The following is a 27,238-nucleotide window of genomic DNA, read 5'->3' as shown; positions in this document are numbered from 1 at the left end:
TTAAAGAGATAAACTTTCCGAAACGTTAAGCATTTTTTTGTTTGTTAGGCAAATTTGTATATCTGTAAACCTATAACTTCTGGCAAGTAGTTTCCGTTTGGGTTAACGCAGAAGTCTTTACAAAAAATAACTATTTTATTTTATAGATTTTCTTGTAGTGGCGAAATACCCATATTGGATTTTTTGAAGAGAATTGGAGAGAATTTGAGAATACCCATAGGGATTTTTGTTTGTGAAAATTGATTTTTTCAAAATTTTTATAAAAAATAACCAATTGACTTACCACACACGTTAATACAAATATACTAATATAAAACATAACAAAGAAACATGGGTTTTATTAAAACAAATACCTATTATGCTTATGTGAGAATAGATTATTAGATATTATGTTCTGTTAGCAACTAAGTCTTCCGAAGCCATAGCATTTAATTCCGAAAAAATGGTTGTAACATTCTGTAAAAGAAAAATAGACCAGTAAGGAACATTATTAACTATAAAATAAATCCAGTTAGTTCCTTACGTTTGCAGTAGATTTCTCCGCAGCCCTCGTAGAAGTTCTTTACGTCTAGACATTTGTTGCAGCAACTGCATGTGAAGCAACTACTGTGGTACGCTCCGCATGAAGCTTGAATCTTTTCGGCAGCGTATACCTGCGATAATAAACCAATGGAATATATCGTCGCCTTAATAAGAAAAGTGACTATGTCCATTCGTAAAAAAAACAAAAATGGAATTTTGCTGCCACCGATTAGAATAACGTCTAAAGCTTGATTTTCATGCACCCTTTGTCCGCCGATACGATGATACTGTTGCGAGCCGGTGTGGACTCGACCTAACCTCACAATATGGCCCGCCCTCGGATGACCTTAACATCGCATAGACACCGCAATGATTCATTCGTTCGAGAAGAATCGAGACCCACTAGAATGGACTAGTACATACGAGAACATTCGAAAACCTTCTCTATGCGCCTAACGATCTTTGGACTATTCTAGATTTCTTTTACCTGTCGGTATAAAAGCCGGCGGCAGTGGCCTAGAGAGGGCAGTTATAAATATACCAGTGCAGTTGACGCGCTAAAATTCAAAATAAATTCTTAGTTATAAATCGTTTGTAAATAGTTCTTTAAGTTTTTTTTTATCGTTATTGTTTTTGTTAATTAGTCTTAAATAAATAGTGTTTAAATCAATTGTGACTTTTTATCCACACGGAACCGACGAAAAACGTAACAATACGATATTAATTTTATTGGTTGAATTTAAAGACTTCGATTGGTTAGAAAATTACGCAGTTTTTAAATTTATTGCATTTTTATGCCTCTGTTCATCGGATATACTATTTGCTTGTGATTGGTGTCATTTTATATTTTCATTTCCATAACGCTTTTGCTGTTTTACTTATAGTCTAAGAGCTATGAACATTTTCAAAGGAGAATTTTAAGAAAGCTAGTTCTTTAATATAGCTTTTGCTATGCTTTCCTGGGCACAGTGCAATATAAATACTGGTTGCCGGTAAACGTTGCGTTCACTACTGCGCATCATAGCTGTATTCAACATCTGTTCACTACTGCGCATCACAAATACGCCCTGTATTTCAGGAACTAAGGAGGCTACGACAAACCTATGTGTAGCATTTTTAGTTTCATAAAACGGTAGCAAAGTAATGTGAAAATCGCATCATTGTATCTACTCATAAACGAAAAATCCCATAAAATAAACGAAAATGGTATACCCTGTACAGATGGGATACGCAGTAGTCTACCGGCAGCCAGACGGCCCGCACTTTGGTCAGGAGAGCATAGCAAAAAATATATTAAAGAACCAGCTTTCTTAAAATTCTCGTTTTCCCGACGGTGCTAGCTCTTGTACAGGGTGGCTCGAATTCGACGCTCATCATTGGGATTTCGGAAACCGTAAGAGATACAGGAGCGGTTAAATGGAAGTTGCACAATTTGATGCTCAATAAAATGCCGTATTGCATTTTGAAAAATTCCGAATACTTCCGAATATATTCGAAAAAAAAACGGAATTTTCAATTTTGTTTCCTATTGTTTCCTGGCTTTATTTGTTAAGATAACTTAAAATGAAAAACACATTTTTATAGCCACTTTTTCTGCTCTATAACTCTGTGTGTTTAAATAGTGACTCTGACGTTTCGGCTTCTGGCGACCATCATCAACTTAATTTTTTTAAATACGGACCTGATTTTTTTTTCAATTTAATTAAATCCTTTCATCACTCTTAAAACACTATTTAATTAAATCCTTTCATCACTCTAGTCACTTTGATATTTGCCGACGTTTCGTACAGAAAATTCCATCACCAGAATAATTTATGCAAAAAAAATAAATATAAAATAAAAATTCAATACGGCATTATATTGAGCATCAAATTGCGCAACTTTGCCTCCATTTAACCGATCCTGTATCTCTTACGGTTTCCGACATCTCAATGATGAGCGTCGAATTCGAGCCACCCTGTACAGTAGATTGTATTATAAGGTTAGATTAAATTTGTCAAAAAAGTGTCAAAACCCCGTCCATTATCGTACGATCTTTCTCTGCTAACGGGCTGGAGTAAAAAATATGGATGAAAAGTGGCGCGAAAACGCTATGACCAATCAGAGCACCGTCGGATCATCGTATCAACGGATAACGGACGCATGAAAATCAAGCTTAAACCACCTTCTGATAAAATTGCCTAGCTGTCAACTTGATCGTTAATTTCAATTTGCCCCAATAGCAATGACTTCAATTTCAATTTGTTGTTTGTCAAAAACAAACGGTTTTTCGTCTTTCCTGTAAACTTTCTCGAACTTAAGCAGTTTTCTTATTATGGCGACGATATACAGGGTGAAATAGTGCTTCAAATAATCTCTCTATCAAGCAACCTATTTTTAATTTTCACTCCAATTTTTTTTACAAAATATACTGATGTTAGTGGAATAAATTAATGGTTTCATTTAGCGTAGAAGTTTGTTTTTCTAATTTCTAACTAACATTCAAATAAAGTTATAATTAGTGGTAGTAATTTTCAATTAGTGGAAAATATTAACAAACTTTTTACTTTTGCAAATGATTATACTTCAAAATTTGCGAATAATGTCATTTTAGCCTTTGATTATCATCTGCCAAGAGAAATTGTGATTAGAAATTAAAAGTTGATTGTTTTATAAGCTAGGTAATTATTAGGTGCTCTCTATAGTTCAGTCATTGGGATTTTTGCTTGGAAAAAAGTCCGGAAATTTTGCAACTTTGCAGGTTTATAGGTTTTGGGGTCCCTAACTAAAATCCATAAAATGCACATTTCCAGGCTTGCCGCCGGCGCCGCCATCTTGCCAAAATGGCGCCCAAAATCGGTATTTTATGAATATCTCGAAAACTATGCATTTTACGCGAAAATTTGAGGAGTTCAAAATTAAAGAGAATAAAATTTCCTATAAAAAGGATTTTATGAAAATTTTCGCTAAAGTCAACCTTTTAGGCACAAAATCCCTGGAAATTTTACAATTTTGCGTAAAATATGATATGTATAGTCGATTTTCCGAAATCAAATGTCGATTAGGGTTCACTAAAACTAGTTTTAGTTTAGTTTCTTCAATTTTGTCATAAAACAGTGGCGTATCATTAATTCGCTCATTAATTTATGAATAATTAATTTTAATCATTGAAAATGTGTACTTAACTTCCGTACCACCCAAGAGGTAAAGTACATGGCGCTTTTATTTTAACGTGGTCTCCCCCGAGGCCTACTCCACTAGATAAATTCAAAACTTTAACTTATCTGCACAAGCCCGACGGATCTGGCTTATTGATGTCAAAGTCGATCGTGTCTGTTCTGCTGGGCTCATCAGGGTGGTCTCTCAATACGTCCAACTCTTCATCTTCAGCCGCCAGAGGGATATCTACAGGCAAGTCCAACTCCTCTTCATCGGATTCGTCGAGTGACACTTCAGTGACGTTGTCACAGGATTTCCCATTGCAGTATGCACAAATCATTGAACATTTTAATCCTGCTTTTCTGCATCCGCAGGCTTTACCATAGTTGCTGGTTTTGCAGTTACATGATAAAAATGTTAATAGGGATTTTGGAGCTGGATCTTTCAACGTTGTGACTGGAGTAATGACTGTTTTTGTTTTCTTCCGACCCCATTCTTCGGCATTTTTGGTACAACCAGACCAATGCTGAACCTGGTTCGTAATGAATGCTGTCCAGCACGACAATTAATTATTCATAAATTAATGACCAAATTAATGAGACGCCGCTGTTTTATGACAAAATTGAAGAAACTAAACTAAAACTAGTTTTAGTGAACACTAATCGACATTTGATTTTGGAAAATCGACTATATGTATATCATACTTTACGTAAAATTGTAAAATTTCCAGGGATTTTGCGCCTAAACGGTTGACTTTAGCGAAAATTTTCATATAACCTTTTTTATAGGAAATTTTATTCTCTTTAATTTTGCTCTCTTCAAATTTTTACGAAAAACGCATAGTTTTCGAGATATTTACAAAATACCGATTTTGGGCGCCATCTTGGCAAGATGGCGGCGCCGGCTGCAAGTCTGGAAATGTGCATTTTATGGATTTTAAGTTAGGGACCCCAAAACCTATAAACCTGCAAAGTTTCAAAACTTCCGGACTTTTTTCCAAGCAGGCTCCTTTTTTGATCCCCAATGACTGAACTACTATGGATACATCTGAGCAAGCTGTTTCTAGGATATTCTATTAATTTTAATTGTGTTTTAGACGTTATGTGAATGATCGTAAATTCTTAAGTATAAAGTAAAAGCTTCATTCAGAACCTCGCACATAGTGGAATAAATTAGTGGTTTCAATAATTACATTTTATACTTTTTAGTTTACGATCATTCACAATGCCCAATAAACACAATTAAAATTAATAGAGTATTATAGCAATAGTTTAGTAGTCAGTTGTATCCATAGAGAGAACTTAATATTTAAGTTATAAAACAATCAATTATTGATTTTTAACCACAATTTCTCTTGACGGATGATAATCAAAAGCCAAATTGTTTGTTAACTTTTTCTACATACTAATTGAAAAAGACTCTCACGAATTTTAACGTTCTGAATACTTACATTGTAATTAAAGGAACAAACTTACGCTAATCGAAACTATTAATTTATTCCACTAATTGCAAGATTCTGAATGAAGCTTAACTGACACCACTAGTTTTTAGGTTCTGAAACGGGCTTTGCCCCTGAAACATATTTCTTTTTGAAATAAAATATACTATTCTGAAATTAAAATGACAGACCCATCTATCGCAGTCAAGGATTTTGTCGTTGGATAAACTATACTTTACCCCTTGACTTTACCTTTTGACAACATCGTACGCAGTACGCCGTGCACTGGGCCCTCACTTGCGACATTTTGCAGTTGCACGGCCTGGGAGTACCGCATGTGCAGTACTTTGGCTTGGGGCAGCAGGGCGGCTCGCATGTTCTGCAGCACCGCGGCTGACATTTCTCGCAACAGCAAGAGGGCGGCTGCGGCGGCGAGGGCGGACGACATACCGGTCTGGGCGGCAGGCGGGGCCGGGGGGAACAGGGTCGACGGCGACAAGGAGTTGGACATCTAGGAAAATGCGGAAATATGACAGTTTCGTTAATAGTTTTTGTTTCACATGGCAGTCAACTGTCATAGCAGCGACTGTTAGTTAAGCGTGGTTATACCAAGGTTATACCGCCAATTGTGAATCATACGATTGCGATCGCTGTTATCTGTTATAGAATCTATTGCGATGAGTAGAAGATCTTCTAGTTTTGTTATCTCAGTCGCATACTCGACGAAAACAAAATGGCGAAAAATATAAAACGCATTGCGTTCTCGGATGAACAAATTTTTACACTAATTGAATTGTATGAAGAGAATGAATGTTTATGGAACATTAAGTCAGTGGACTATAAAAACAATACAAAAAGAAAAGCTGCATTATTAAAAATAGCAGAGAACATGGGATTAGCCCAAGATATAGTAAAAAAAAGTTAAGTTCATTAAGGCCACGTATTTGATGGAAAAGAAGAAGGTGCTGAATAGCCAGAAAACAGGTTCACCCACTGATGATCTGTACTCTCCAACAGTGCCTTGGTTTCAGCAGATGCACTTTTTAAAATTTACTTTTCATGTCAAAACGTGGCTTATTTAATAAAGGCAAAAAATGTCTATACCTATGTGGCGGATTCATCTATCCAAAAAAATCCTTTATGGGTATTTCGCCACTGCACTGCAAGAAAAATCTACAAAATAAAATAGTTATTTTTTGTAAACACTTCTGGCGTTAAACCTAAACGGACGCTGCTTGTCAGAAGTTGTGTTTACAGTAATAAACATTTGCCTAACAAAGAAAAAAATTCTTAACGTTTCGGAAAGTTTTCTCTTTCCGTCGTCGGAAGCAAAAAAATATAAAGAATCAAGAAAAAAACTATTTAAAATATTTAAATTGAACTATTCGAGGACACTTTACTTTTTAAAATAGATACGTCTACAAGAAATCGTTGACGTTCTGTTAAAATGACATTATATTAAGTTAAACTTCAAAATTAACAATTACTACCATTGTGTCCCCCTTTCTTGAATCATAACTCATCATACAGTCCCAGGGCTTTGACAAAAGCCAGTATCTGGGACGGTTTTATAGAGGGTAGTTCTCCATCTCCAATATCAGTCGTACCAAAGTTCATGGCACGAATGGTTGTCGTCTCGGCGCACTCAGTGATGAGGTGTACTGGTGTTTCACCATCTTCCCCACAGAATCTGCATTCGCCGTTTCTTCTTAGTTTCAATCTACTCAGGTGTTCATTGAGGAGACAGTGTCCTTTTAAAAACCCCGTGACAATCCGAAGATTGTTCTTACTCAGACCCAGGAAGATCTGTGATTTTTCTTGATCATAAGCCCTCAGAAACTTCTTCGAGTGTCTTAGACCATTGCAAGATTTCCATTCCAGGTTGCGGATGGAATCTTCCAAGTTCTTGAGTTCCTCCTAAGCGATTGCCATACATTACTAACATCTACAGATGCATGAGCAAAACACTTATTTTTATTAGATTGAATTAAAAAAGCCTCTTTTATTTTTCTTTTAGAGGCTATCGCTTCTTTCATTATAATTTTGGCGTTATTAAAATTTATTCTGTGAGCTGTGTCCCATGAATGCTGACAAATCTTAGATTTGTGAAAATCTCCCTTTCTTAAATAATCTTTATGTTCTTTAATTCTAACATTTAAGGGTCTAGATGTTTCACCAATGTAAAATTTATCGCATTTACAGGGTATTTGGTATATTACATTTTTTGTTTGTTGTTCTGTATTTATTGGTTTAGTATGTGATAAAATGGATCTAAGTGTATTTTGTGTTTTGCAAGATGTTCGTATGTTATATTGTTTTCCTATCCTTATTTTTTCCAAAACGCCTCGTATGTATGGAATTGTAAGTTGTATATATTGTGTATTGTTATCACTGTGTCTATGATTTGGGGTTTGTATTTCGTTTAATGTTTTGTCAATAAAATATGGTGGATAGTCGTTTTTTATTAATGTATTTTTTATGTGGTTAATATCTCTGTTTAGTGAAATGTTGTCTGTACATATTATTTTTGCCCTAACATATAAACTTTATTATATATAATATATAAATATTAATATTATTAATATATGATATTTTATTTTGTAGATTTTTCTTGCAGTGCAGTGGCGAAATACCCATAAAGGATTTTTTTGGATTAATAAAGGCATTTTTACCCAGTATTTTTTTGCTGTATTTTCGTTTTAACACTAGCTTTTTCATCAATAATATTTTTTTTTTGAATAACAAACAAAGTATTGCATAACTAACCACTGTTTTTCTATTCGGCGCTATATAAAACAAAAAAAAACGAAATCAATGATTATCTTGTGAAACAGAGAGTCGCAGTAAAAACTATCGCATTTGCCTAATTCCAACTCCAAAATTCAATTGCTATAGCAGAAAACTGCTATGTGAAACTGCCGCAACTCTCGGGTTTATTAATGTTATCGAATTGTAAAATTAGAAAGAGAGGTTTAAATCACAATTATTAAAAAATCACGTTCACAGGTTATACCTTAAAGTGTGAATGGGAAATAACTATCTGGCTTATTTCTACAATGTACCTACTTATTATTGTGAATAAAATAAGTGATATAAAATTAAAACATAAATTGAAACGTCATTAAAAAGACTGTTAATCTTACCTTTTAGGTGCGCAACATGGATCTGGGGATGGACAACAACAATTCGACGATTCTGATGAAGGGCATATCTCTCTGGGACAACAGCACCTAATTTTAAAATTTATTTCAGCAGAATACAGCTTTAAGCTTAATTCAGAACCTCGGAATTAGTGGAATAAATTAATGGTTTCAATTACACTTTATGCTTTTCAGTTTACGATCATTCACAATGTCTAAAAAAACACAATTAAAATTAATATAATATCCTAGCACCAGCTTGCGGTAATAAGTTGTATCCATAGAGAAAGCCGAATATTTAGCTTATAAAACAATAAACTTTTGATTTCTAATCACATTTTGTCTTGACGGATGATAAATATGATAAATGATAATCAAAGGCTAAAATAACATTAGTCGCAAATTTTAAAGTATAATTACTTGGCCAGTCGGTACGTCGGTCATTTTAAATACGCCTATGTGGAAATAATTAGGGGCAAGCTGGATTATTTTTTATTTTCTTTGTTGTGATGTGCTGAATGATATATTCAATTTGCACGGTCTGTCGATCCCGGATTTGGCCGCCATTTTGAAAAAGTCGAAATAAAAACTACATTTTTATGGATTTTTTAAAATGTCTCGGTCTGGGTACATTGTAAAAAAAAATGTAGGTAACCAAAAATAAAGAAAATTAAATTCTCTACAAAAAAGGTTCTACTGATTATTCTCGTAAACTTATCAGTTCTAAAGTTATAGCAATTAACATCTATTAGCCGACCATACCATCGGCAAAAAAAAAGTTTTTTTAATTTCACTCAAAATGAGTTATTTGGGTCATAAATGATCTAAATACAAAATATTTTCATGGTGTCTGTCTGTCTGTCTGTAACACGATAACTCAAAAACCGCTAAACCGATTTTAACCAAATTTGGCACAAACATACTGTGGCACCTGAGAATCTGGCCATTAGTTTTTGGTGGGGGTGGAGGGTTGGTAAGGAGGTATGGGAGGGGGTTAAAAATTTTAAAAAATCGTAACTCTAAAATTACAGTAGCTACCGAAACGCGGTTTTCAATTTAAGATTAGGAATAATATTTGCAACAAAATTTGTAATAACATCAAAATCAGTCAAAGTCGCAGTTTTTGAGATAAAAAAAAATTGGAAAAATTCCTTTACTTTGAAACTAAAAGAACTTTTTATTAACATATTTTAGTATGGGCGGCTATACGTGCCTCCCGGCGCTAATTTTTTTTAAATATATCTTAATGTGCGCTAGAGTTAAATTTGATACTTGATCTATTCGACAACAGCGCGAGACCAGTTCGGGCGACTTTTAGTTTTAGTGTTTCATTATACCCTTGTTTATATATTAATAGTTAGTCAATGTGCCTGTATAAGTCGATGCTGCCAACTGGTGGCAGAAATTAAAACGTAAAAAGGGGCGGAGACTATTGAATTTGGCAAAGAAGTAGGGACTAGGAATTCTTCGAATTTAATTCTCGGTAAAGAATAAAATATCTTATCTGCTTTGAACCTAATTTTTTACCTCAAAGCGTTATTTACATTTTTATTTTGGATATGGATTTATATTTATTTTGATTTTCATGGCCCCTTGTTAAATACTAAATTATTATATTAGGTATATATGTATATATTTTATTTCTAGATGGATAATTAAAAAAATATATGAAACTATACCTACCTACCTCTGTAACTTTGTAAAAAGTATGACGGATTTAACATAATGTTTTTTTTAAATGTAACATCCTATTTTATTTTAGATCCTGCGTAAAATTATTACTTTTTTATGTATAATCCTTGTATAATGGTGTAACCTAAAACTAGTTTTCTAATATTTCAATTTGTTGATGAAGAAAAAATATTAGATACTATGTAGATATTTAAGGCAGATGCTACAGGGTGTTCAACATATATTAATGGTTAATTCTACGTATTTAAAATTAAAAAAATATCTGCAGACTCTTTCAATGACACAGCCTATACTGAGTGTTTTTTTTTAAAGTGGTTCACCTCTATAACTTTTTTATTTTTTCAGATTCCGAGAAAAAAACTAAATTGGGAATGTTAGTAGGTATATGACATAAATCGAGATTGATTCGTATTCAGTTAGTTTCGGTCACTTCCTGTTTCACCGGAAATGTATACATTTGATTTTTAAATGGTACCCTCGGTATTTTTTATACCGTAAGATCGAATAAAAACGGCGTCAGCGATGGCTATGAAATGAACATCGATGACATTTCTCATATAAATTTACATATAAAATGACAGCGCTTTTCATTTCATAGCCATTGCTGACGCCGTTTTTATTCGATCATACGGTACTTTATTTGATAGAAAATGACATTCTGAATAGAATGACAACTTTTGACATCAACAATCATATGTCAACTTTTGACATTTTCAATTAAATCAAAAATAGCATTTTAAAATTCAATCTAGTGTCATGGCTGTGTTAAAACCATTATTTTTTAATCAAGGATTAATCAAGGAGCTTTGGAAAAATTGATTTGGTCGTCTAATATTTTTTGTGTCTTTTCCTGGTCAGTTGAAATATGCCCATTTCGTATTTTAATCATAACTCAATTTTTTTTAATGAAACGAGAGTGGCTCATTAGCATATTTGGAAAAGCATTTTTTGATACCTAATAAATTTTGGTACCTAATTTTGGTAAATAATTTGGTACCACACACTCCGTATGTCGAGTCAAACTGTCGTTATCTTTACGACCGGTTACATGTTGTTTATTATCATGGCACTCTACTAGATTGAACTTTAAAATACTATTTTTTAAGTAAAAGAGTCAAAAGTTGACATTGAATTATTCTATTGAGAATGCCATATTCTGCAAAATAAAGTAAAAAAATACCGACGGTACCATTTAAAAACCAAAAGTTGTAGTCATTTCCGGTGAAACAAGAAATGACCGAAACTAATTGAATACATCAATCAAGCTACTTTTGAAAAACACCCGATATATTATAATTCTTTCTGATAGATTTTACAAAATCCTTCAACTTCTATTAAGAATGTCATATAACTAAATAAATCACTTTACTTAATGTTTAATAATAAATAATTTTTGTTTTGTCATATGGCAACTTGTTATAATGTAAATGAATTAAAAGAAGGATAAAATTCAGAACAGATTGCAAGCTGTTGAGTATAGGTGTACTTAATATACTTTCTTAACAAATGTTGAAAGGTTTTGTAAAATCACTAGAAAAAATAATAATATATATATCGGATCAGCCAAAAAAAATGTTTGAACACAGTGTAGCATCTAACTGCAAGTATTTTTACATATAAATATATTTTTTTTTCATCTCTGTAAAACACTCCTACCAAATTTGTGTAGTCCAACTTCGGAAACAACTGACAGTTAAGTAACATAGGAATAAAATTTTACTTTTTTTTTAAATTGTAAATACTTACTAACGTTATTTATAAAAAAAAGTTATAGAATTTTAGGCAGAATCGAAAATAAAATAAAAATGGAGTTTTGCATTAAAAAACATGTATCCGCCACATTTTTTGAAGCAACCAGTATACTCAAAAATAACATTTGAACTGTGTCTCTAAAGATTCTCTATACCCTTTTTTTTATTTTTTTGGAATTCCCAAAACAAACGAGATAATTAACTTTATTTCTTTCGTGATATCTCATTTTATAATATTTCGGAAGAATTAATCAGGTATCTTATTTTTATAATTATTAGAAATAAATCGGAATTAAAGGATAAGGGATATGTAAATATATACCATACGATAAAAAAAAACGGCCTCAGAGGTGGTTTGGAAATGAATATCGATGTCATTTGTACGTAAACAAATAGACGCCGTTTTTTTTCGCTCATACCGTATAAGAAAAAAAATTTAATAAAGCAAACGCATTTATTAATACATGTATATAGATTTACATGGTATGAAGAAATTCGCATTATGATCTCTGAAGGTCCCACCAATGCTTGGTTAAAGTGGCGAGTACGACCACTTAGCAGTCACACCTATAATAATTTAATAAAATATGAATATAATAAACAAACTTATTTCTTTTAGATTTTTAAAAGCGAGTTATATGTGTTAAGTGGTTTTTGATTATTTTAGACTAATTTTTTTAGACATATGATTATTTTAGACCAAATTGTCTGCCCACTCAAACGTCTTTCAAAATTATAATGTAGGAAATTCTTAATATGTTTTAATTGGGAATACTTTTAGAAAGTTTCATTTTCACCAAACAAAACTACGTGTGTATAATAAATTGCAGTATAATCAACTATAATGCACGATATATACTGGGGGCGTCAAAACTAGATGTTGGGTTTTTCTCAATTATTTCGAACAGAAGTCCAATTTTTTCTCCAAAAATTTTGTCCAACTTTGTTTTGAAAAATAATTTTTAAATCCATAATCGATGTTTATACAGCAATGTCCTCTTTTAGAATAGATAATTATTTTCAGCTGCATCGATAAAATAAATCATATTTACTGATGCCAAGTAAAAAAATAATTAGGAAATTATTTTAGACATCTAATTCTTAATTTTTGTCGCTGATAAATAGATACATCACTTTTGACGACAAACCTACTAATAAAAATTGCGTAAAACAAATCATGTTTATTCGCAAAGAGACAATTGAAAACAATTTAATAACTATTAATTTGGGATATAGATCTTAATAAAACAAAAGTTGCATAAAAGCTTTGTTGATTTATGATATAAAATACAGTGTTTCATTTGAAATAGCAAAGAAAAATATAATATCTAGTTTTGACTCATCCTGTATATAATAAACAATTTAGTCTATTTTAATATTATTATATGAATTATATAATTATTAATTATTAACTTAAATTAGTTCCAGTAAAAAACGTCGATATTACCTATTTTTAACTTAACTTAGAAAGAGAGGGCTTTAAATATATATTTTATTATATAAACAATAAAATTCAATCCAAAAAGGGTCAAAATATATTCTTTGGTCAAAATGAACTCTATACGACTACGACATTATGGTATTTTTTGGAATGACAATTTAATAACAAATCCACCAAGCAAAAATACAAAATATAGCCTTTCTTTTCACAAACTCATAACCTTTGCTCATAACTAATAACTTTAAAAGTAAATATATATTTGAATCATCCTGTATATCTATAAAAATACCTCCCTGTCAAATTTACGCTACTTTTGCAAGCATATTTTACAAAAAATATGATTTGAGTGAAAATATAAAATAGGAAATCTGATATGAAGCTTTATCTAAACACAGGGTTGACTGTAGATAAAAAATATTTTACGTTATCAAGTTATTAAGAAAAATTCTCGGAAAAATTATAAAATACACAATATATCTGACAATTCCAAAAAAGCAAAGTGAGAAATGAAACAATTTATAGCATAAAATCAGTATTTTTTTAAACTTTTAAGCAAACTGGGCATTATCGTTTAATCTATCTATCAATCTATCAAATGTTTATTATTAAACTTATCTCAGACTCTATAACATTTTTCCCAAGAGTGATTTAAAACAAATTTATATGAATTTAGAAATAAATATGAACAGTATTTACTTACCTGTAAAACAGATGCTTTTTGCTTAATTAAATATGTTGGAAAATATTATCCAGTAGGTACAAATACACAACACTTAAACACAACAAAATAAACTAATAAAATAATAGTTTCTAATCCAAATTTCACAAATACTGTTTATGTTTCTTCGCGAGGGACGAAAAAACTGAATTTTTTAATTACTCAGATATGCATTAAGGTATATTTCAATTCAAAAGCTTATAAATATTTATTTTTATAAGACATAACCTAAACGAAACGAAATTACAAGTCGAGAAAGATCAACAAAACTGCCGAATTTAGAAGCGAATATAACTTTTTTTCCTTTTTTCTTGTCACAGTTGAAACAAACAAGGATAAAGCTATTTTCGTAAAACATGGGTGAAACGTGCTAATAAGTGGCCCAATAGATGTGACCTCGCGCCCTTCCATTTTTGAACGATGGGCGGGTTTAACGGATTCCCCTCAAAGAAAATCGTAGGGGAATACAAAAATTCAGAACGGGCAAGGCGCCACCTAGAAGACGGGCTTGTACTAAGCCCTCATTGTACATCTATTTATACATAATCAAGGATTATACTATTCCGAAGTAAGACACAAAGATTAGGATTAGGCCTAAAACCACTTAAAAAAAGTGCGCCGAGTGCTCTATCGCCAGGTAGTGTGGAAATGAGCACAAGAACATAAATTTGTACTGGCAAATTATTCAAATTTACATAGAATCAGTTTCTCATGAACCACTAGAAAATATATGCTTTGTATTTAAGCATCTGTATCTCGTTAACCTGTTCATGCACGAAATCAGTGAATAGGACCTTTTTTGTAAAGAATTTAAACAGCTTTCTTTTTGACATTTTTATATATTTTTTTAAATATCTCGGTTTGGGTGCACTGTACAGAAAATTTGAAAGAGACCAAAAAGAAAGCTATTTTGGTCTCTTTCAAATTTTCTGTAGAGTGCACTCAAACCGAGATATTTAAAAAAAATATATATAAAAATGTCATAATTTGACAGGATTTTCCAATATGGCGGCCAAATCCGGTATCGATAGACCGTGCAAATTTAGTAGAGTATTCAACAAGGCAAAACAAAGAGAATAAGTGTTATTGCAGCTTGCCCCTAATTATTTCCACCTAAAACCACTTGTCGACTGGTCTATAGTGGTAAAAGATAAAAGTTTGTTAACTTTTTCTACTAATTGATTATTACCTACTACAACTAATTTTGACGTTCTGAATGATTACATTGAAATTAACAAACTTCTACGCTAATTGAAACCACTAATTTATTCCACTAATTGCGAGGTTCTGAATGAAGCTTAAATATTTTATGGCTTAAATTAGAACCTTATTCAGAATCTCGCAAGTTTGTTCCTCTAATTTCAATGTAAGCATTCAGAACGTAAAAATTAGTGGTAGAGTAAACGCCACGAATGTTTGGGAGTGATTCATCGCTTGATGAAGTTAGAATCGACAGGCGCGCTATCTTTTTTACATTAAAAACGTAAATTTTTACCGCAGACGTAAGTTTTTAAAGGCCCGGTCTAATCATCTGCCAGCGCTCCTCCAACTTATTCTAAAATGTTAGCGTGATTGACAAAGACGATACTATATCGTGTTTCTTTGATTGATTCGTTTTTGTGCGTCAGTCCATTGGTGTGCTTGCAGTGCGACCAATGGGGCATTCCATTTTATATTTATAACCAAATATATAATTTGACAAGACTTTGACAGTTAAAACAACAAATTACAACAGATTATATATTGATTATTATATGACTTGAAACACCACGGCACTGGAATTAAGTTTTATGTGACCTTGAACAGATTAGTTCACATGGTAGCGACCTTTGAATAAGAAGACTAAGGAAGGAGCATATCAAAAATCTTAGGTACACCGCGATGGGCCTCAAATATGGCCGACTTAAATTCCGGTTTATCAGTGTCGTTCTAATTTTATTTAAAAAATGTAAAACTATGATGTAGGGTAGACGTGGGGTAGACTCAATAATTTTTTTTTTATTTTACGTTGTGAATAAATGTTGGTAGTTATTAAAATTGTTATAAAAATATATAATTCTAATAAAAATAGATAAGTTATAATAAGTATTTATTAACACAAACATCCGATACGCTACTGAAGCAGGTAAGTCAAATTAACGTATCTAAATTCTTTGACATCTAATCTTTGACAGTAATAAATAAAAGCTAAAATGCAAGAAAAATATATAATTTAGTTAATTTAAGTGAATTTCATAAATGATCGGTTTACTACACGTAAGTATATTATATAGTCACTTACTAGCGAAAAGTTGTTCCATTATTTCACTCAGTTTTTGCCGAGATTTTACCGCACGCTACACAACCAACTATTTTAGAGTCTTTTTCGATAAATCGCGATAGTGTCACTGTTAATTTAAGTTCTGCCACAATTTCCATCTAGATTTACTACCTTTATACAACTATCAGTAGTAGAATAAATAATAAATAACATAAAATAAGCTCCGTAAAGACTGACAAATCCACAAAATTTCAAATCAAATTCAAATGTGTCAAATGAATCGTCAAACAGAACTGTCAAGGATCCCCACCCTAGAGAGCTTTTATGGTGGCTTTTCCGCCCACCATGCATGAATACATGGATAGCATTATGCTCCTTCCTTAGTCTTCTTATTCAAAGGTAGCGACCGATGAATCGCTCCCAAACATTCGTGGCGTTTACTATAGACATTTTCAATTAGTCGAAAAAGTTATCAAACTTTTAACTTTTCCACTAATTATATTTCAAAATTTGCGAGAAATGTCATTTTGGCCTTTGATTATTTATCTTTCGCCAAGAGACATTGTGGTTAGAAATCAAAAGTTCGGTTTTGTTATACAGTTCTTTTACAAACAACTGTCTAACGAAATCTGTTGCTAGAATATTTTATTAATTTTAATTGTGTTTTTTTAAACACTGTGAATGATCGCAAATTAAAAAGTATTAAGTGTAATTGAAACCACTAATTTATTCCACTAATTGCGAGGTTCTGAATGAAGCTTCAAGGGTCGATTCTACAGAGCCAAGTATAAATTCGGAATAATTATTCTCCGAACATTTTATACTTTTTGAACGGAAATTTAAATAGATATTCCAAAAATTGGATATTTATAATAAAATTACACTACACATACCTAAAAAAGCATCTTCCAATAATAGCCTATAGTCAGAATTTTAACAAATACTTAAGAGTCCATTTCATTAGTCCGAAAAAGTAGCTAAATAAGCGTTTGGCATTTAACGTTATATGTAAAACTGGCTAGGTATTTTTATACAAATGAAGAACGGAAATTAAAGATAAATGATTGTATATCCGTATTGTAGCACATTTTTAGATATAACTTCTTTATATATAAGGTTTTGATGGTCAAACATCAACAAAAAATTCCTTATGTTTGGACTAAATTTTCTCGAAAATAAAGAGAGATCATTTAAAATTCCGTTACAATACAGAAATAGATTGAAGTTTTGTGATTACAGTGATATATAATTTATATGGTTTTGTAACAAATTGCTCACTATTTTATGGCAAATACTGAAGCTCTGCAAACCTTAATGAAGACTTAATAGTCTAAGAGCTAGTAACGTTTTCGAGAAAGTATTTTAAGACGTCTGGCTCTTTGATATATCTTTTACTACGCTCTCTGGAACAGCATGCCGTCTGGCTGCCGATACCTCTTGCGTTCACTACTGCGCATTGGAAGAAGATCCTATATTTTACTTTAATTTGATCCTATAAATTCTAGTATTGAATATAAATCGAACATGTCTCCATAGCGCAGTGCGTGGAGTTTCCAACTACGAACCGATGATTCAGAGTTCGAATCCGGGTCACGGCAAAAACTTTTTATTTTATTTTCGTTTATATTCTGATAGTAAAGTATTAAATAATTCTGGTTCTGGTGATTAAAAAAAAAACAAATATTTAATACTTTACTATCAGAATATAACCGAAAATAAAATAAAAAAGTCTTTGCCCTGCCCTGACCCGGATTCGAACTCTGAATCATTGGTTCGGAAGGTTCGTAGTCGGAATCTCTATGCACTGCGCTATGGAGACATGTTCGATTTCAGCGGCGTGCGGTGACAATTATAGGCGGGGAAGCGAATAGGAAAAAACCCCTATTTCGAGACATTACTTTTACATTTTCTTAAAAAACTTACCTTTGAAAATTCCGAGGCCAATTCCATTGTTCGATTAAAATTCCATCGAAAATTTTTAAACAAACAAAAACACATAAAGTTATAATAATTAAAAAACGATATTTTAAATTAATTTTCCGCAGCACTTGACGCGCGATAAGCACCTATTTGTATTTGAGTTCTATTCGTCTGTCAGCCATTGCAAATTTGTCTATAACATCATCATAAAATTTTGGATTTAATTTATTATAATATTACCTATAAAATTGCAAGCGAACCCGTCCCGATAAATTAAAAGTGGAGGAAGGCGGCCGAAAGATCGCTGCCGTGGCTAGCAACTGTGCACGATTTTCCGGCTTAAATTTGTCGTTTGCGTTCGAGGTCAATAACACCTACATGAAGGAGGGATAGGCGACCGGCGGCGAATCCCAGGCGCGCATCCATGCAGTAAAAGGCTAATTAAATTTACTAGATACGTTTATGCAAGGTTTCAAATAAATAATTTTAACAAATTAAATTAATCTTTTGTTATAAAATAACAGTACTATTAACGTTTAACTATTTATTTTTTTATCTTTAAAAAGTTTAGGGAAGCGGTGCTTCCCCCGCTTCCATGGACCGCACGCCGCTCTTCAATTTATATTCAATACTAGAATTTAAAGGACTAATAAAAATATAGGATCTTCTTTCAATGCGCATTAGGGAACGCAACGTTTACCGGCAGCCAGACGGGCCGCATGCTGTTCTAGAGAGCATAGTAAAAGATATATCAAAGAGCCAGACGTCTTAAAATACTTGTTTTTCCGACGTTGCTAGCTCTCGTACTATAATCAAAGCACGTTTGTTTGGAACTTTGTATCTGGCTAAACACGACAGGATCGGGCTAAGCCTTAGGCAGATTTCTGAAATATAATATATTATATTTCCTTTGGCCACACACCCGCTTTACCCGACCCCTACCCTACCCGAACAGTACAGCCGTAATAGACTCTTAATTAAACAACTTCTCGAGTTGACGAAAAATCGTTTAAAAGCGGATAATAATTTACTAAGCCAAATAGAAAGAAATACTCACCTGCATGTGGTAGGTGGACAAGACCTAAAACACAAATACCGAAAATTTAATAAAAATAATGAAAATTTTAGAAAATTTAAATTATTACTGAGATTGACATGACATTGTGAATTTTTATAGAAAAAATATAGCCAGTACTCACTTGCATAATGGAGGTGAACAAGGCCTAAAACAACACAGATAAAAAATAGTATTACATTATTAAGAAATAGTACCGTATAATCGAAAAAAAGGGTGTCAACACGGCTGGGGAATGAAAATCGACGATAATTTTGGCCAGGTCAATCTCTAGACATCACTTACTAAAAATTGACATAAAACTCAGAGAAAAAAAAGAGAACGTTTCCAGATACACAAATCTATATCCAAAATAATATGGTTTCTCGAATTTTAAACTACACCATTTAAAAATATTTTTTTACTCGATATAAAAATAAAATACAACTGGCAGTAAGCGCCATTAAAAATAAAGAAGAGTACGGGCCAGGTAATAGACGTTTAGGGCTTGACCTCGCCAAAATTACCATCGAATGTCATTCTCCAACCGTCTTTGACGTCGTTTTTTTCGATCTTATATGGTATCACTTATTAATTGTTTACAAAATTTATAACAAATTAAAATAACGATGTGAATAAAAAAATGCTTACTTGCAAGGGGGAGGCGAACAAGACCTACAACAACATGGATTTGGTGGCAAAGTTCGGATCTGTATAGGGCAGCAACAAGGCTTTTTGCAACAGGAACTACATCGTTCCGGCGGTGGACAGCAGCTCGATTTTCTTTAATTATATTAGCGTAACAATTAATATTAAGACAGTTTTTATTAATTCTGGTTCATTATAAAATGAATGAAATATTTTAAAGGTAGTTACCATTATTACGATTAGAGTTTAACCAAAAATAACTGTTTTTTAATATTTTATTTCTATAGAAAAATATTGCATAATAATAATAGATACAGGGTGAGTCTTAAATAAGTGCAAATATTTTTAGGGGTAATAATATATTTCGACTCCAGAAATACTATTATAAGGAAATTTATTAGACTTTAGAATAGCTGAAATCAGTTATATAAAAAATAAATATATTTTTGCGTTTTAGAAGCATTCACGAATTGAGGAAAATAAAAATTTTCCTGCGGAAATAAACTGTATCCATTTTCTGAGGAAATTTATTAGACTCTAGAATAGCTGAAGTCAGTTTATATAAAAAATAAATATATTTTTGCCTTTTAGAAGCGTTTACAAACTCAGGAAAATAAAAAATTTCCTGCGGAAATGCTTGATTTTCATTTTCCATATTTGTAAGCATAAATACATAAAAAATTATCTTTTTATCACTTTTGAACCAAAAAAAAATAATTTAAAAGTGTCTAAAATGTTAACCAATCTAATAATATTTTTACAAAATCACAGTTAATTATTAAAATATAGAAACCACAGCTTAACACCTTCCACAAAGAAAAGCTAACCAAAGCAACCCAACTCCTAACCAATATAATAATATTTTTGCAAAATCACAGTTAACTATTAAAATATAAAAACCACAGCTTAACACCCTCCACAAAGAAAAGCTAACTAAAGCAACCCAAATGCTAACCAATCTAATATTTTTGCAAAGTCACAGTTAATTATTAAAATATAAAAGAAAACTGCATGATTCAATGATTTTTTGTATTGAGTCAGCCCTATTTACGTAAAGCTTTAATAAAAAAACAAGAATAAGTGCAACATTCCGAGTTCCGAGGTACTTATAGTTTACAAGAACCTATATTATCTATTCTACAAGAATTGTTATTCCTCCGAAAGATGTTTTACCCCACCCAGCACCCCTATTCGCTCCCGGGTCCCATGCGGGTCCCGTAAGCTTCTAAACTGAAAAATGTATGAAAAACAAAGTGCACCAAATGACATTGACACATTTCCGCAGGAATTTTTTTGTATTTCTTTGCTGGTAAAGGCTCGTATAAAATAAATATAAGTTCATTTTTCATGTAACTGCTTTCGGCTATTCTAAAGTCAAAGCATTTTTTTATGTAAAATAGAAATAAAAAATTTCCGCAGACACTTTTTTGTGTTTTTATGTTTAGAAAAATGTCTAAAACACACCCCGAAGACTAGTTTTGATGTTGTAACAGATTTCGGCTATACTAAAGTCCGAAAAGTGAAAATGGCGCTTTTCCGCAGGAAAATTTTTGTATATTTGTACTCCTAACGCCTTCTAGAATGCAAATACCGGGTACGTCTCAAAAGTGGCTCACCCCTATAACTTTCTTATTTTTTTAGTTATAAAAACCAAATTTGGTATGTTAGTATATGACATAAATTAGGATTGACTAACGTATTCAATTGTTTTTGGTCACTTCCGGTTTCACCGGAAATTACTACAACTTTTGATTTTTAAATGGCACCCCGGTACTTTTTTTCTTATTGAGTAAAATACTTAAAATACTTTATTCGATAGAAAATGTCACTCTGAATAGAATGACACATCATATGTCAACTTTTGACATTTTCGCATATGGTTTATTTGAAATTATAACTTGCGGTTCGTAACGCAAATTTGACTTGAAATACCAAATGTGTGGTATCAAATTATTCGTAAAAAAATGCTTTTTCCAAATATGCTAATGAGCCACCCTCGTTCCATTTGAAAAAATTGAGTTCTGATTAAAAATACGATTTGAGAATTTTCTAACTGGCCACGACAAGCCACTAAAAACATTAGACGATCAAATCTATTTTTCCAAGGCTCCTTGATGAAGAATTAGTGTTTTTAACATAACCATGGCAGTCTAGATTAAATTTTAAAATAATTTTTTTTATTAAGCGAGAATGTCAAAAGTTAACATATGATATGTCATTCTATTCAGAATGTTATTTTCTATTGAATAAAGTAAAAAAATACCGAGGGTGCCATTTAAAAATCAAAAGTTGTAGTCATTTCCGGTGAAACAGGAAGTGACCAAAAACAATTGAATACACCAATCAATCCTAATTTATGTCATATACTAACATACCAAACCCCGTTTTTTATCAGAAAAAATAAAAAAGTTATAGGGGGTGAGCCACTTTTGAGACGCACCCGGTATAAAGTCGTTTTTTATATAACAGATTTCAGCTAAACGAAAGTTGAGCCAAATATGTTTCTTTTATGGAGATCTACCAGCCCTGAAAATATTTGCACTTATTTTAGACTCACCCCGTATAGAGGTAAAGGCTCGGTGCCATTCTCCATTGGTGCTGTCACCATCGGAGAATAATGGGAGAATACTGTGAACTAAAAAATACTGAAATACTGAACAGCGGACTAAACAAATACACGGGTTTAAAAAGCGAATACACAAAAAATTTCTTATATAATTATTCTAAAACTGTTAGGAAGTATAATTTGTTAAAATTCTAAAAATAAAAATAAAAGAGTAAATATTTTGATATCTTCAGAAGGTCTAATTTGTATTATCAGTGGCGGATACATAGGGGGGGCCATGGGGCCCGGGCCCCCCCTATAACCTGTAAATTGTGTTAAATATTAGGCTTTTGGGTAAAAAATGGCGCCCTAAAAAGCATATTCTACATTAATTTTTATTTTGGGCCCCCCCTAAAATAAAATCCTGTATCCGCCCCTGTGTATTATAATTTATTATTCAAGCTAATAAAACGTTTTAGTTGAGTTCAACTACGGTAGCGAGCATAGTTTTATACGTTACGCACCGATTTTGCTATTTGGGAATTTTGAATGAATTTGTTTAAAGGCAAGTTTAAATGTACATAAATAAAATTTTAGAAGATAAAATTTCAGCACTAGTCAATTTAAAAGTAGTATACCATTAATATTGCAAACTATATTTTATCTTCTCATAGTATATATGCCTATGCCTATTTAATTGTTTGATATGTAATGGGCACTTTTTTACAACCCAAACCAAACCAAACCAAACCAAACACAGAAGCCCAGTTCGGGTTTTTTTTCACTTAATTTTTACTACCCAAAACAATGTTACGTCACACAAATAACCTCATACCTGAGTGTTTTATAGTTTCAATAATTGCACTATTAAAACTAAAATACTTAAATAGTATCACAAAGTCACGATTTTAATACTATTCCAATGCGATCGACAAGAACGGTAACAGGATTGAGTAAAAATACTTTTCGGCAGTTCGGCCGTATCGAGCGCTGCGGTCGGTATTTTTTAAATCAACTGAAATGCACCAAGCCTATACTCTATCAAACAAGAGAATGTGTCATAGTAATAGTTGGCTCTCATTTTAATTCAAACGCATTTAAAAAAATGTAATTTCTTACAAGCACTTTTGTTTTTTCATGTGAGCTCTATTATAATAATTGGCTACTTCTCTAGGCAATGGAAACAAAAAACAGTACTCATTTTTTTCTTCACGTTTACTCGGTATACAACTGCAGGACCGGATAGGTTTTGTTTGGATTTTCTACAAGTAATTTTCATTTATTAATCAAAGAGCTTTAATTCATATTTTAGAAACTTGCCTCAAAACAATATAACTTATTGCAGTCTTCTTCACAGTTATTTTTCTTCACGCAGTTATTATTCGGCACACAACTTGGAGACGAAACGACTTTGCAGGGCCTACAAATCGACGATTGAGAGAGTACCTAAAAAGAGTTCTTACAAATTCCAAAAACTGTGGACCAAACACATATATAATGAGCAACACAAACCTCGAACAGTTTTTTTATAACCGAATTATAACAAAATTCGCAGAAAAGCTCTCCTTGAAAAACCTTTGCCTTGTCCTTGTCAAGATGTTTCGCGCATTGATCTGAATTAGAAAGAGAAATTAGAAAAAAGCACTTTTAATTTTTTACCAAAAACACTGACAATTTTTTAAAGTTATATAATTATTTATGACACTTTTTCAAATTTAAATTTTAAACAAATTATACATAAATCAAGACGGTGCCACCTATGAATACTCGTGTGAACTGAAATCCAGTTAGGTCTCTTCATTATTTATCTGTGGAAGTATTGCCATCGGACAAAAGAGGGCGAAAAATATTTATTGATTTTTCACAAGCCATAAAGTCTAAATTTAAAATTTTCTAATCGTTTTAACACATTTTTAACAGCAAATTAACAACCTACACAAAGGCAAGAAAATAATAAATAATTAGATCAACTTACAGCAGCTGAAGCAATGTTTATGCCACACTTTATTCAACGAAATAAATTCCTCGGTTTTGTATATGCCAGAACCGCATCTTGCACAAGCCATTACTTTTTTAACAACAATTTATTTACTTTTATAGTTTTATACTTCGAATTTTTAGTGACATTTATTTCACAATCCTTTTGATTAATCAAAAATCAGAAAAGTGGCAGTGATTTTTTGAATTTGGTGCTTCGGGGCAGGCGCTCTCTGCCGGTGACATTATCAATTACTCAGTTTGACAGAGATTTTGTCATAACCAAAAATATTTATGGCAAAAAATTAATAAATAAAGAGAAAATTTTATTAAAGCGGTTTCGTTTTGGGGTGTTTTTAGTTCGAAGTTAGTTTCTGAATAGAAAGTGGTAAGTTCAACTGAATTTTGTTATAATTTGAAGGCCGTACGTGGGTGTTTTCGGAGACGAGGAATTAGGCGATAATTTTATCTCCTATTTAGACAAAATTATAAATTAACTAGTGTAAACAGTGTGTTTTAAATTGATTTTGTCGTCACTAAATTTATTATGCTTCTCCAGTGTTTTATATTGTATTTAAATTAGTATTTTGCTTTGTTTATTTCATAGTATCACATTCCACTTTTTATAACTTTTTAATAAAATCTAGACTTATATGGATAATAACTTTCATGAAAATAATTTCTCAATTATCTCTTCTAAAATTTGCGTATTTCTTATTTCCCCCTGCACTTTTTCGATGCACAATCTCCTTTTTAAAAGTCTATGAGTCATCTTTGACCTTAAAAAAATTAAATTTACATTGAACTTAGAATTTATCCCATTTCATATTTTAATTAGTTATTGTTTTTACAACGTAATTTGGTGCTTTTTGGCTTGTGGGCATTGTGATGCAAATTATGTTCAGATTTTTAATTTCGGTTACGCGTTATTAATTATAATATATTTTTTTTCATTTTAGTGAAAACTTTTTGGAAACATTGGCTATGGAAAATACTAAAACAAATATTCTTAAATTCGGTAACTCATGTTTTATGAGAAAGAGGTAACTGAATTTCTTGGAAAATGTAGATTAGTGCAACTTAATACGTAAACTGAGCGAATTATAAGACTGGAATTGTTTACTGTGAGAAGGTTACCTAAAGCCCAATTATTTGACGTCCGTTCGACAAATACATGTAGATTTATTTTTTACCATGGCCCAAGAAGACAGGAAGAAGTTTTATTGTAGAGAGTGGGCCTTCCAAAAACTCCTGCACTGTTTAGATCAGAGACCCGTTTCGAAAACTTGTGGGGCTCTTTTACTAGGTAGCTCAGGCTGCGGCAAGACCACTTTCTGTTCAGAGTTATGTTGGCCCTCTCAAGGTCCTTCAGGCAGACAACAGAGAGCCTTAAACCGAAGACTGCTCTGCTACCATTTCTTGCAAGGCCATAATGAAAAAAGTCTTTCTTTGAGTGAATTTGTGCGATCCTTAGTTACACAAATATTAAATCATTCAACAGAGAGTCATAAAGAGCGGAGCATCAGAAGAAAATTGGCGCAAGAAAAGCAAAATGTACCTCAAGAAAGTTTATATTCTAATTTGGAGTCTACCGAACCTGCTGCTATTTCAACTCTACCAGTAAATCCTCGCACGGTGATTGCAGATGCCTATTTAGAGAAGTTAAAGTCTGATCCTGAAATTCAAATTGCTTTAAGAGCAAAGAATATAGAAAGTAATCCAGATGACTGTTTAAAGAGAGCTTTATTGTTTCCGTTACTTGAAATTGACCCGCCAAAAACATCCCTATTCCTTATTATCGATTCAATCGATGAGCACAGTTTTGTTTATTCAAATTCTACTTTGACCAGGTCAAAACCTAAGGAAAGAAGCTCCCAATCTAGAACTATAGCAGAACTACTAGCAAACCACCATCATTTATTCCCTCAGTGGTTACTGTTGGTGTGCACAGCTAAAAAACAGTCAAAGAGCATTGCAAAAATGTTCACTGGCTTCAGAAAACTCAGTCTGGATGATTTGAGGAAGACGCAAGTTGTTCGGGACGTCCAACAATATATTTTAGCACGTTTAGATCAGGAAAACAGCCTTAGACAACACATAAGTAGAGATACGGCCGAGATGCTCAATCAGTTACATATTAAAAGCAATGGTTGCTTTCTGTATTTAGAGAAAGTGCTAGATGGTGTGGCTGATAATTTTATAGTGTTGAGGGAGATACGTGAAATTCCTGGAACTTTGAATGGACTATATTTGTGGCTGTGTCAGAGGTTATTTAACAGGAGACAATTTGCGAAAGTACAGCCTTTGCTAAACGTGATTTTAGCTGCTAAATGTGCGTTGAATGAAGCATTGTTGTATGATATTGTTAAGGTAAGTTTATAGATTTTTATGTTACTTTAATTTTCAATTCAAATGTCTCTGTTTATGAATTTCAATGGTTGTCTAAATATTCATTCATTTATTTACATTGGCTCAAGGCAGAAACATTTTATTATGTATATTAATAATTCATACTTTTGATAATATGGGGGTCTAATTTTATTATGTATTAATCATTAAGCATTTGTCTGGGCATTTGAGTAATTTATAATAAAAAGCAGAGTTTGTCAATATAGAAAATTTTAATAAGAAATATTATTCTAAAATATTACAGGATACCTAATATAAAATTCAAATCATTTTTTTACAAGATTATAATTTCTGAAGCTATTTCTAGTATTTTAAATGAAATTGTTCCATTAAACGAGGTAAATCAAATTTATTAGTTGAGCCATAAATACGAAGAAATAAAACGAATTACTCAAGTTTAAAGTAAGTGATGTTTTTGCCAAAAAAATTTTTTTTTTTATTCTAGGAATCATAACATATAACATACTCACACTCTTGGGTTTTGTTATTCTATTTACAAAAAAACCTGAATAAATGTAGTTTGTAGGAAAAGTTACAAGGAATAAAATTATTAAATTAGATTTTTTTCATTCAATTATATATCTT

The 27,238-nt window shown here is 32.1% G+C and overlaps 2 protein-coding genes and 1 long non-coding RNA gene across 5 annotated transcripts in view; 1 reads left to right on the top strand and 2 right to left on the bottom strand.

The window, feature by feature from the left end:
- Nucleotides 1-311: 311 nt before the first annotated feature.
- Nucleotides 312-24,444, bottom strand: LOC115881638 (keratin-associated protein 9-1-like). The gene is made up of 11 exons (XM_030899202.1): nt 24,243-24,444; nt 23,780-23,880; nt 23,588-23,713; nt 23,387-23,529; nt 19,726-19,857; nt 19,220-19,243; nt 19,078-19,101; nt 8,242-8,328; nt 5,351-5,609; nt 524-653; nt 312-456 (listed from the first exon to the last, which is right to left on the bottom strand). Exons 1-11 carry the CDS (start codon nt 24,331-24,333, stop codon nt 398-400), a joined length of 1,176 nt encoding a protein of 391 aa, XP_030755062.1. The 5' UTR covers nt 24,334-24,444; the 3' UTR covers nt 312-397.
- LOC115881639 lies at nt 12,122-14,386 on the bottom strand. The gene is made up of 2 exons (XR_004050064.1): nt 13,823-14,386; nt 12,122-12,248 (listed from the first exon to the last, which is right to left on the bottom strand). It is a non-coding gene; the product is annotated as an uncharacterized LOC115881639 (long non-coding RNA).
- A 55-nt stretch (nt 24,445-24,499) lies between the features above and the next one.
- The window catches only part of LOC115881474 (ankyrin repeat domain-containing protein 50-like), a 36,626-nt gene continuing 33,887 nt past the window's right edge, over nt 24,500-27,238 (top strand). For all 3 annotated transcript variants that reach the window (XM_030898957.1, XM_030898956.1, XM_030898955.1), the window contains exons 1-2: nt 24,500-24,632; nt 25,204-26,614. In XM_030898957.1, coding sequence (XP_030754817.1) covers nt 25,439-26,614 — 1,176 coding nt within the window. In that variant the 5' untranslated portion in view covers nt 24,500-24,632; nt 25,204-25,438. The remainder of the gene's footprint in view (nt 24,633-25,203; nt 26,615-27,238) is intronic.

The sequence above is a fragment of the Sitophilus oryzae genome, unplaced genomic scaffold, assembly GCF_002938485.1.
Source record: "Sitophilus oryzae breed Bouriz unplaced genomic scaffold, Soryzae_2.0 scaffold_172_pilon_pilon, whole genome shotgun sequence".
Lineage (NCBI taxonomy): Eukaryota > Metazoa > Arthropoda > Insecta > Coleoptera > Curculionidae > Sitophilus > Sitophilus oryzae.
This window is presented reverse-complemented; position numbering and strand designations above follow the sequence as displayed.

What these genes read in the sequence shown, in the direction of transcription:
- LOC115881638 (XM_030899202.1), bottom strand. Translation starts at nt 24,333, where the DNA reads ATGGCTTGTGCAAGATGCGGTTCTGGCATATACAAAACCGAGGAATTT. An exon ending in ATAAGTTATATTGTTTTGAG is followed by an intron (nt 23,530 to 23,587) that starts GCAAGTTTCTAA and finishes AATTACTTGTAG; the next exon opens with AAAATCCAAACAAAACCTAT. An exon ending in GCGTACGATGTTGTCAAAAG is followed by an intron (nt 654 to 5,350) that starts GTAAAGTCAAGG and finishes TTATTATCGCAG; the next exon opens with GTATACGCTGCCGAAAAGAT.